Source organism: Mus caroli, chromosome 9 (genome assembly GCF_900094665.2).
Source record: "Mus caroli chromosome 9, CAROLI_EIJ_v1.1, whole genome shotgun sequence".
In the NCBI taxonomy this organism is placed as follows: Eukaryota; Metazoa; Chordata; class Mammalia; order Rodentia; family Muridae; genus Mus; species Mus caroli.
Window position 1 is genome coordinate 11036099 of NC_034578.1, and position 12394 is coordinate 11048492.

General features: G+C 42.7%; 1 protein-coding gene across 5 annotated transcripts in view; it reads left to right on the plus strand.

Annotated features, from left to right (window-relative positions):
* Positions 1-5321, plus strand: part of Mre11 (MRE11 homolog, double strand break repair nuclease) — a 50486-nt gene extending 45165 nt beyond the window's left edge. For 3 of the 5 annotated variants that reach the window (XM_021171752.2, XM_021171753.2, XM_029481671.1), the window contains exons 18-20: positions 967-1031; positions 2686-2761; positions 3655-5320. In XM_021171752.2, the coding sequence (XP_021027411.1) occupies positions 967-1031; positions 2686-2761; positions 3655-3711 (198 nt within the window). In that variant the 3' untranslated portion in view covers positions 3712-5320. Of the gene's footprint in view, positions 1-966; positions 1032-2685; positions 2762-3654 lie in introns of all 5 variants that reach the window. The other 2 variants (XM_021171751.2, XM_021171754.2) reach the window with 2 other exon arrangements.
* Positions 5322-12394: the final 7073 nt, after the last annotated feature.

Consider the following 12394-nt stretch of genomic DNA (forward strand, 5'->3'; position numbering starts at 1 on the left):
ATTTAACATGGGCCTTTCTGCCACTTGGGATTCTACAAGCAAATTCAGGATAGTTCTGACTTACTGTCTCACTGTTATAATCCATGAATCTTAAGCCCCAGGTCAGGACTCTTCCTGTGCTGGGCAATCCTGCTTGGTAAAGGTATATCCTGTGCACTGCAGGATGTGTAGCAGAGCCTGTGACCTCGAATGATGCTCTTTTGGAATTTTGTCCTTGGCTTCTTCCTCATTAACAGTTTAGTAGGTGAAAACATAGCACATACCCATCAAGGGTCAAGATAATACAAGACACAGAGCATGGTGGAATTGTATATATATCTCTGTCGGCTCTTAACACCAAATATCTACCTATCTGCTGCTTCCCATGTAATCCAATACCTTTTAAATAAGTTAAAATTGGAGCTGATTTTTTTCTTTTAAAAATGGAACTAATAGGTGATTTTGGTAGTACAGATCAACAATTTTCACACTCAGTGGGCAGAAACCTGAAGATTACAAGTTTGAAAGTAGCCCGTGTTACTCAAGAAAAGAAAACTTGAAGTTAAAGCACTGACAGTTTGTCGCCCTGTCAGAACCTGGGAAGAAAGCCTCAGGGCAGGGCTGCACTGCACTTGGACAAGTCACTCAGCCTCCTGTGTATTTTAGAGGTTACAGCTTGGGAACTGCCAGAAAAGACAGGCCATGGATAAGAGTAACATTTGTAAAGGAGAGGGACCTTGGTTTTTTTGGGGGGAGGAGGGGGGGTTGTCAGTCTGCCTTTACCTTCTTCCCTGAGATCTGAAGATCAAACCCAGGGCCTCACTGCTAGGCAGGTCCTCTACCACTGAGCCACATGCACTTCTAGATTTGTGTTAATCATAAGTGTTTATGTGATTTGCTGGACACATATGTGCATGTGTCTTGAGATTCTGTTATTTAATTTGTCTGTCAAGATGAACCTGTTGCTTTGTTTCTTCCCTTCTGTAGACCATTGAGGTGGATGACTCTGATGAAGATGACATTTTTCCTACCAATTCCAGGGCTGATCAAAGGTAGGCTAGGGGCACCCTTTGAAAACAAAAATATAATTATGCGGAATTCTATGGCAATACATTGTTCTATGCTAGAGAGGATAAATAGATTTCTTTTCATCTAGCAATTATGTAGAGAAATGAAAAACAGGTATGATTCAGCATTGCTGTACGTATTTCCTCTGAAAAACAGTCTGTGATTCATGTCCTCTTGTCTTTATTACCCAGTTCCCTTCAAGATGGAAAATGTTTTTCTTTTCTTTTTGGTTTTTCAAGACAGGGTTTCTCTGTGTAGCTGTGGCTGTCCTGGAACTCACTCTGTAGACCAGACTGGCCTTGAACTCAGAAATCCGTCTGCCTCTGCCTCCCAAGTGCTGGGATTAAAGGCGTGCGCCACCACTGCCTGGCTGAAAATGCTTTTCTTAATTCTGGATTTCAGATTTATTTTTCACTACATTATTCTCTGCCGTATATACACAGTGCTTTACTAAACAGGAGAAGTGGCTGATACGAACTTTGGAGTACATATGTGGCTGTCTGGACTTCCTCTGTTCCTTGTGTAAACTTACTCTGGATTACTTACTTATATGGCAAGCTGGACCTATTCTGGAGTAATGATTGACTTACTTTGGTGTATTTACTAAATTTATTTAAAATCACTGTTTTCTTTTATGTATTAACATTTTGGGCAAATACTGTTTACTTTAGACTTAATGAAAATTTCTACTTAAGAACATAATTGAGGGGCCTGGGAAGATGGCACAGTAGTGGAGTGTACTTGCTGTTCCTGTGGATAAACTAGGATTTGGTTCCGAGTACCTCACAGCCATTTGTAACTTCAGGTCCAAAGGGATCTGTCTGGCCTCTGGGCATTGTATATACCTTGTCACATACATACTTGTAGACAAAACACTCATATATATATAAAATAAAAATCGTTTTAAAAAGAAAATAATCTATAGCCCCCTTTTGTTTTTTAACATTTTGTTTTGACATTCTCCTAGGTCTGGTGATATATAACAGATTTGATAAGGCTGCAAACTTAGGTGACTTAATTATCCTATAAGGGGTTGACCACATACAACTAACTACATTAAGGATGAGTAACGTAGCTCATAACTGTGTGTAAAAGAGCAAGTAGGATATGGCAGGAGAAACTCTGGAGAGTGCTGAGCTTGCCCCCCTCCTGAGCGGCTGCAGGTTGAAGGGAAAGCACTGCAGCATTGTAGCTGTGGCGGGGAGCTGGTCCTACAGTAGGGGCACGAGTCAGCACTTGGGTGGTGCTCTCACACCATGGCCTAGTGCTCAACCAGATTCCACATAGCTCTTTAAAAAACAAACATTTCCCCATTTGACAGATGAGGAAATTTAGGTGCATAGGGGGTAGCATAGATAGGAAATGGTTTTGGCTTTTTTTCTATTAGAAAATATTTACTATAAAAACATTCAATAACTGAGAAACAGACAGTGCTGTTCTTAGGGTTCCTCAGAGAAACGGAGCCCATAGGATGCACACATATAGCATGTATGTAATATATTATCTCTGAGTACACATAGATACACGAAATTATATACTAAAGGGAGCTATGTATTGTTTGTACTCAGTGGTTATTATGGAATTGAATGCTTGTGTGGTGTTCTCGTTCATTGTCTTTGGTTTTTCTTTCTTCCTCAGGTGGTCGGGCACAACATCTAGCAAACGGATGTCCCAGAGCCAGACAGCCAAAGGGGTAGACTTTGAATCAGATGAGGTGATTGTCATGTCACAGGCTTTTTCTTACCTAACTGTCTATGAGATATAAATGGAGACCACTGGCTAGGCTCTGCAAGTTATATTTTTAGGCTCCCTGGTAGCCTTGCTGTGACCTGTAAGTGAGTGACCTCAGTGTAATTGCCTATAAAGGCCTTTCAAAGCACACTGTTCACTCAACTCTCACTTGTCCCATTAATGGGATCAAAGCTGGGGCTTTTAATCTTTTTTTAATTTAGCTTCTGTCGTTCATATTTGGAGAGTTGGGTGATGCTGCTGTAGAAGCATTTAAGGTTGACTTGGTGAAATGTTCCCTGCACACTGTGCCTTTCCTGTCTGTTGGCTGAATTTCCAAGAGGGTGGATAGAGTGATAAGTCTAAGTGAAGCCATTGGGACACACTCAGTGGGTGAAGTGGCTGCTGCACAAGCCTGGTGGCCCAAGTGGGAGTCCTGAGGCCCCCAAAGGTGGCATGGAGGAATGGACTCCATGAAGTTGTCCCAACAGAGCACACACTGCATGTAAGGGCACACATGTACACAGTAGTGTTATTAATCATAATAATAATGTCAATGAGGAAACTTAACGAATAGAATAGAAATGACTTGGATATTTTCTGTCCTTGCTTTCCTACACCTCATTTGCTTTGATTAATGTTTGTGACTGGGAAAATGTATGCATTGTGTGTTATAGATATGTACAGTCACTGACAAGGCCTGCCTGGCAGGTTTTTACTCGAGTGCACAGAGAACTGACTTGGCCTTTATATTTCACAGTTAAAGGGATAGATGTGATAAACATGACTTCCTGATACCATTTTACTTGTAAGAGTTTCTTTCTTGGCTCAGAGACGATGAGTGGTCACTGACATAGCATAACGTTTGTGTCATTTCAGGACGATGACGATGACCCGTTCATGAGCGGTAGTTGCCCAGGAAGAAACCGAAGATAATGTTTTTAATGGAACTTAGAAATTGCACGATGCAGGAAGAAGTCAAAGCACCACACACTGACTTCACAGCTGAAGAAGTTTAAGTCTGGGCTTATGTTTTATCGTTTTCTGAACGGTGACTCCCTTAAGCCATTTCCTAGCCCAATGATAAGGAGATTGCAGCTCTTCTTAGCCTTTAACCTGGTTGTTATCATTGTCTGGGGCTGCGCTGCCATATTGGGAACATTAACTTCCTGACAGAACTGTGTTTTCTGCTTGTAAGCACTTGGCTAAAATCCCATTCTTAAATGATGATTAGAGAAAACCCCTCCGTTGTTCATTTCTGCTTCATGATCAGAGACCGTCAGCCTCTGTGCCACAGCTATCAGTTGATGGGAAAGCTTACAGACTTGAGTGGTATGTGCTGGAATCTGTATCTCTAGAGAGCAAGGCCCTCCTGTGTGTGGAGCAACCTGAGCACCCTGCTTGTTATCAAGTGTGTGCATTTCAGAGCTTGCTAGAGGACCATCTACTAGGACCAGAAGGGCCTTATATTTAATTAGTAGAAGGTTTTTGTTAAGAACATTTTGGCTGTTTTGGTTTTGATTTTTATTCATGTTATAGCAGAGATTCAGATCCTGTTCCCATTGGGCAGTACTCATTTTCTTGATGGCTCTGTCAGTAATGACAAGCTCTTTTTCTTTCTCGTATACTTGTCAGGAAGAAAAGGCTAATAGAATATTTCTGTTTTCTTAAAAATACCGGAAAGCTTTTTTAGGCAAAGCAGCCAGCTGACCTTGTGGTTAGTTCAGGCTGCCATACTGCAGCAGGACAGCTTCTGCCAGTGTTGGTGTGGGACCTCCTCGACCAGCAGCACCCTGGCTTCAGTTGCTGTAAACATCTCTGAATCGATGATCCCAGAACTGACCGAAACAGCACACTTATATTTTCTTACTTGTTTTAGGAAGGAAATAAAAATGGTATCCCTTCAGAGTTGAGTTAAATAATTTCATTCCCTCTCCCACACTCTAAAAACTTCTGCTGGTCTTAATTTTATAAGGCAAGTGTGTTCAGACACTCTTTGATAAAATCTGAACCCTCTAGCATGACAACATGATGTTCTTCATAGTTGTAGACACCAGTGCTTGGGCTAAACAGTGCCTGTCTGGAACTTGCCAAGTTTTTGAAGCCCAGCACCTGACGGTACCACCAAGTCTTGAAAGTGGTTTGAGTTAGAATTATAACTCAGTGCTAATGAGCTGCTTAGAACAAGCTTTGTAACTGATGTGAGCACAGGGTTGTCAGCAGGGAACATTGACAGCACAAGGCCTGGTCCTGTGAGATCCCTTCAGGTAGTTCTTCCCACCCTCCATATTAATCACATTAAACTTGAAGTGTTCCCAGGGATTGAATGGAGATGAAGTGAGAGGTGGTACTCCCTGACCCACTGAGTTATAGCCAGAATTAGGTGGTGCCTTGTCTTGTGTGCCAGTGAGATGATCCTAGGTGAGTGACAGTGAGATTGGCCACTAAAGTCCCTGACAGGCTCCTGAAAAGGTTAGTGAGGCTTTTCCTCCATTAAAAAAATCTCAGCTAGCTGGGCATGGTGGCGCACGCCTTTAATCCAGCACTTGGGAGGCAGAGACAGGCGGATTTCTGAGTTCGAGGCCAGCCTGGTCTACAGAGTGAGTTCCAGGACAGCCAGGCCTATACAGAGAAACCCTATCTCGAAAAATAAACAAAACAAAACAAAACAAAAAATCTCAGCTAGAGTATAAAATGATGCTGCTAGCTGCTAGGGGAAGTGAGTTCCTGGCAGTGTGGAAATCTACCATGTGAACAGCATGCAGTATATCCTGGCAGTATGGGAAGTACAAAGGGGAAATAGTGTTGATTGAAGGTCATTGTGTAATCAGTGTACCACAAAGTTCTCTGGGGTTTGTTTAGATCTGGCATTGGTTCTTTGGTGACAGTTTTCAGGCCTGTGGGTGTCAGCTGGATGAAGTCTTGGGACCTGGAACAAGTTGTTCTTCAGTGACAGGTTTCTGACTTTATGCCGGGCAGGTTTCTGTAGAAGTACATCTTACATAGTGTGTTGTGGGGAAATGGGCACAGGCAGAAAGTTACCATACAACGGGATGAAGGCCCGGGAAGCTAATCAAGCCGTGTTGCACAAGGGTACCATGGGATAGCTCAAGGGCATCATAGACTGAGCACATAGTGGCCTTGGAACTGATGAATTCAGTCTCTTCAGCGGGAAAAGGTAAGTTCTCAGGAACCAAAATCTTAACTCCATCAAGGCCCCAGCCCCAGCCCAGAGCTTGCCAAGTGTGCGTTGCGTGAGGACACAGGACTGAGCTCTCTTGTCCTCTCATGGGCCATCTCGAGAAGGCCGGGAATCGGCCTGACTCCCAACAGCCTTCCAGATGATTTTTGAGCGCCCCATTTGCTCTTAAGGATGTGATAGCTCCACCATGAATGGAGACCTTTGTCCTTTAGCTTACCAAAGAGTCCATCTCTTGCTGGCACTGCATCCCGTGAGTGCGCGTGGAAAGTGAGTGCACTGTACCTCCAGCTGCTTGCCTGGCAAGCCTCTGAACAGCAAGCAGAGTTTAATTTAGGAGCACGTGAATCTTATCTTTATAAACCTTCAAAGTTGCTGGTGACAGTAACTATAGAAAAGCCATACCTTAACCTGTGCAAGGAGTCCCTTTGGGCAGGAGCCAGTGGCACGAGCTCGCCATGCCTGAGGAGCATGCATGGCTGCAGTTCAGAGCTCGCACTCTGGTTCTGCTGCTGTATGCACTTAGACTGTTGCAGCAGGTAATCTCCGCACTTAGTCTTGTGCAGTAACTGAGAATCTAGTCAGCAAAGCTGTAACTATCCTCGATCATATGCGCAGGCTGCGTATTTTACCTGTCCCTACCCATTACATAGAATGGCTCATGTGATACGTTTTACATGTAAAGATTCAAGAAGAATCAACAGTTCAATGTCTTCGTAAAGGGAAAAAAAAAACCTTTTGCTAGAAAAATGAAGTAAAAATGATTTTCTGGTTGGCCGGGCGTGGTGGCGTACGCCTTTAATCCCAGCACTTGGGAGGCAGAGGCAGGCGGATTTCTGAGTTCAAGGCCAGCCTGGTGTACAGAGTGAGTTCCAGGACAGCCAGAGCTACACAGACAAACCGTGTCTTGGAAAAAAACAACCAAAAATAAAATAATAATAGTCATCTCCTGGCATTAAGTGATATTTCCCCAAACTGAACGGGTGCCTTTTTTTTGTCTTTGTCAGACATTTAATTCCAACTAGTAGTTTGAGTATTTTAAGAGCTGACATTAAAATATTACAAAAGAATTATCTAATAAAGATTTGTTTTTGTTGAATTTTGAACGTAGTTTCTTGGTTTGAACAGCTTGCTTGGACCTGATCACACCACACTTCATTTGTTGTTTGTAAAATTGGGCACATGATTGGCTGTGGCCATTAGAGTGTCCTTCGCTAGATCTCATTAAGTTCTCCAAAGTCCAGAAATTGAAATCAGACCCAAGTGTATGTGTTTGGTTGTGCCCTCTCTTCAGCTACAAGCTGTCAGCAGTGAGGTACTTGGTTCTCTGATCCTTTTCACATGACAGCTAATACACTATGCTGGGTTAGAACCCACCCCTCCAGCCAAGTGTTCTAGAGCCTTCCTGCCCAACTACATGCCCCCCACCACCACCCTCTTTCTTCCACATCTGCCTCGTTACCCTGTATATTGAACTACCATTGCCTATTTTAAAGACTAGCTACACTGTTTCCCAGTTGCTTTGTCACAAGGCCTGCTTAGTTTGAAGATTGTTACAGGCTATTTAAAAAGACGTATTTCCGCCGGGCGTGGTGGCGCACGCCTTTAATCCCAGCACTTGGGAGGCAGAGGCAGGCGGATTTCTGAGTTCGAGGCCAGCCTGGTCTACAAAGTGAGTGCCAGGACAGCCAGGGCTACACAGAGAAACCCTGTCTCGAAAAACCAAAAAAAAAAAAAAAAANACGTATTTCCTACATCACAGTCTTATGCCGTCTGCTAATGTAATGAAAGTGGTGTGTCAGATATCTGACTGAGCATATTTTCTAGAGCTAGGAAATTATAAACAAATAAGAACATAGCTAATAGGGTCAGACTCAGCTGTGTTTCTTTTGGAGATAACCTAGGAAGTGAAGTATATGTTACATTAAGAGCTTATCTGAAATTAATAAAATTAGTCTGTCTCTCACCTGAAAACTCCAGTGGCTTCTTGGTTGATCCCTGAGGTTTTTATTGGCGTTTTGATTCCAGATGATATTTAAATAGCTGTGTGTGTGTGTGTATTTTATTTCTATTCTATGTGAATTGGTGTTCTGCCTGCCTGCATGTATGTCCATGTGAATATGTCAGATCCTCTGGAACTGGAATTGTAAGACAGTTGTGAGCTACCTTGTGGATGCAGGGAATTGAACTCAGTTCTTTGGAAGGCTAGCCAGCATTCTTAACTGCTGAGACATCTCTCCAGGCACCCAGATGATAGTTTCAAAACATCATTTTTACTTTGGTTTTGTTGGGGTTGGAGCTCAGGGACCCCCACATGTTAAACACAGACTCTACCACTGAGTGATAATTCAGCCCCTAAAAATTTTGAAATGCTTACTTTACAGAAAGTTGGTAAGAATAATGGGTTTAATCCCTCATTTAAATGTAAGGTAAACAGGCGGTTGTCATGCATGCCTTTAATCCCAGCACTTGGGAGGAGGCAGGAAGACTTCCAGCCTGGTCTACTATGTGAGTTACAGAACAGTCTGACTTACAACGAGACCATGTCTTGGAAAGAAAACAAAAAATAAAAAAAAAGAGAAGGTAAAGAATTTTCCCATTTTGATATATGTATATATTTACATAATACTTATTACCCATAATTATATATGCATGTATCTATATGTATGTGTATATATTACAGATTTAACCATACATAGGCTCATGTATGACTTGTGATCTTTACAGAGTAGACTGCAGCCCTGTACTTCCTTCCCTTTATATGGATTGTCTCAGGACTTGTCTCCTTGCGGCCTTGGCACAGTGGGTCTTCAGTGTACAGACTGCTCAAAAGCAGGTGTTTCTAATAATTTCCTCAGCATATTTTTCCTTCTAGGGTTTACTTTTATTTTTGTATATGTAAAACATTAACATAATTCTTAAATTCTGCAGATTGAGTACAGTATGTACTCAAATCTTCCAAATCTTCCTGCCCACCTACTGCCATTTAATAGCTCCACTATAATTTGCCTTTTCAATATTCTTTTTGCCAAAATAATTAGAATTATTTTATCATTTGCCCTTTTGTATACAAGAGATTTTGCTATAACTGAGCCTGTTTTGTCTGAGTACTATGCCCTGGAAATTTCTTCATATTTTATACAATCTCCCTCACTCTTGTAGCTTTCAATATACATTTGAATTTAAATGCCAGTAATTTACTTTATTATCCTGGCTTTGTGCATTTTGATAGTTGTGATTCTTAAAATTAGAGATGCTAGTGTGTTCACATTTTTGGAGTTACTTCTCTAGAGAAAGCTGGAGCCCTTTCTAGAAGAGTGGATGCCGATGCTGTGTTGCTCAGTGTGGCCAGTTACACACTGCAGCGGCTGCAGGTCAGTGTGCAGCTGCATGTGCCCCTCGCCTGCCACGCCTTGCTGGTGCTCTTGGCTCTTAGCCAGCCCTGGTAGCTCCTCAGAGCAGCTGTGTCTGTCTGTGTTTCTCTCATGTGGGCGTGCTACATGTGTCAGGGGCCATTTCTATTTCTGTGGAGGATTGCTCAGTCACATATTTTGCCCATTTGGGGAGGGGAATCTTAGTTACAAAAATGTAATTTTTATATAAAAATATGCTGACATTGTTAATCTTATGATTTTACCTCTCTCTCTCTCTCTCTCTCTCTCTCTCTCTCTCTCTCTCTCTCAAATGGCAGTAGTCTAAGTTCTTTTGATGATATTTTAAAATTTTTTCCCACACAGAGTTTACCAACTGGAGGGGTAGGTCTTTTAATTACCTTCGATGATCCTTTATGTAAGACCATGACCTCAGTGGACTCTAAAGGAGTGGCACCTCTCTTTGTTCAGTGCTGGCCCCTGGACAGTGTGTGAGGCAGCTACTCTATCCCCGAGCTTCGTGCTCTGCTCACTTGTATACTTTATTGGGGCTTTGTTATTGTTTTGTTAGTTTCAGATCACAGGGTAAGGCGTTTGATCAGGCATTGCATGCATGGAGCTGCATTTTGTTCTCATTGGTTGTTCCCGCCCACTGCCTTCCAGAGTATTCCCCAGTGGGTCCAGTCCTTCCTGAGTTAGCCCCTGAAAGCCTTCTTAACACTTGTGTTCTGTTGCCCTGTTTTTCTGTTCCCTGAAGAGCTCTTCTTCCCTTCTCTGGTATTCTTTTCAGTTTCATCATCTACACCACACATGCACACACATGTATGTATACACACACACATACATATGCACATGCACACACAACCTTTTTTTTTTTTTTTTTTTTTGGTTTTGAGACAGGGTTTCTCTGTGTAGCCCTGGCTGTCCTGGAACTCACTTTGTAGACCAGGCTGGCCTCGAACTCAGAAATCCACCTGTCTCTGCCTCCCGAGTGCAGGGATTAAAGGCGTGCACCATCACGCCCGGCCACACACCTTTAAATATAGCTTCCAAATACAAGAGAAAATGCACCTGTCTTACTAGTCTATTTCAGTCAACAGTGATTTCCAATTATATCAGTTTCTCTATAAATGTCATAATCTCACTTTTCTTTACAGCTGAGTAATATTCCATTATGTATGTGTGTACTTTTGTCATCCATTATTCTGCTTCTGGCCATCTAGGCTAATTTCATTTTCTGGCTACTCTGACTAGTGAAGTGATGTGCATGGATGTTCAGGACTCTGTGGTAGTTCTGCTTTAGTTGTGAGAAACCTGCACTGATTTCTGCAGTGCCACACCAGTTCACAGCTCTGCAGCAGTGCCAATTGCTCCTCCTTCCCCACACACCTATCAGCATGTGTTATCACTTGCTTTCTTGGTGATGGCCACTGTGCCTGTGAGATGGAGTCAGAGCAGTTTTAGTGCACATTTCCCTGATGGCTAAAGGTGCCAAACACTTTTTAAACTACTGTTTCCTTCAGCTGAGAACTGGCTATCGAGTCATTAATCCAATTACTGACTGGATGGTTTGGGATTTGGGGGGGTGTTTACTTTTCACACTGTGTTGTAGGTATCAGTCCCCGTCCAGTGTGTTTGGCAGGATTTTGTTCTCCCACCCGTCAGCTGCCTCTCTGTCCTGGTGATTGTTTCCTTTGGGGGGCAGCTTTTCCATTTTCATGTAATCACACTTACCAGTTCTTGGAAATATGTTCTCTGCTTCTAGAGTCCTTCCAAACGTCCTTGCCCGCGCCTGTGTGCACAGTGGTTAGAAGACATTCATGAGTCGGTTCTCTCCTACCACAGGAGTCCTGGACACTGGACTCAGGTTGTCAGGCTTGTCACCTTGTGACCCATCGCAGCAGCCACTAATGTTTTGTGTTCTGTGCTGTCAGAGTCATCCTTTGTTCCTACATCTTTACAACTTATTTCCGTAGTTGCATTTTGCTCAGTGTATTAACTATTACTGTTCTTACGTGCGGTTTAAGGAGCCCTGCCGTAAGATCCCAATACTTTTATATGCCTGTGGGAGTCGATCTAAACTTTGCCTTTTACCTTTTATTGTTTAACTGGGAGTTGGTTTTTATAAGTGGTGTGAGGTAGGGATCATGTTTTGTTTGACTGTCTTGGTTATTATTGAGTTCCCGCATACACACCAATCATGGTTTTAAACTCTGTTCCTCCCTCAAGGCCTATTTGAAATTAATTACTGTAGCTTTATAATGAGTATTTAACTGAGAGACTGTCCTTTGCTACTTACCTTTTTATTCTTGAAGGCTGCCTTGGGACTTCTTGGCTCTTTAGATTTTTAAATACATTTAATAATTACATGTACTACTGTGACCTAATGCAACGTTTTAACAAAAATCTTATGTGTTTCAGTTTTATTAAGGTTCAGAGCTACTGCCAATTGCAGTTGGTTTAATTTAAACCTTGTTCTTGTTCCCAGGATTTACTAGACACTTCCTTTGACAGAGAAAATGATTGTGTTCCACAGGGCCAAAGCTTGTAGTGTGGGCTTAGCAGCATTCCATCCTGACTGGACTCTTTCCATTTCCCCTAACTTTCACTGACAGGCTAATGTTCATTTGCCCATTTGCAACACAGTCCAGTTTAGAGAACTATGTAGTTTCTCATGGCCACCCCTTATCTGCCTTCCCTCCCCCAGCTGTGTGAAGCAGTACATCCTTCCCTTCCTCCCAGACCCTGGATTAGGCGCAAACCACACCCCCAAAGCCCATTTTCACAGTGATCCTTTGTCAGCAGGGAAGGAAAGTAAAATGGCTGACTTCTGACCTAGCAGAAACCAGCAGCAAATGACATTGCAGGTGTGATTTTTTTTTTTTTATTACGTATTTTCCTCAATTACATTTCCAATGCTATCCCAAAAGTCCCCCATACCCTCCCCACCACTTCCCTACCCACCCATTCCCACTTTTTGGCCCTGGCATTCCCCTGTACTGGGGCATATAAAGTTTGCATGTCCAATGGGCCTCTCTTTCCAGTGATG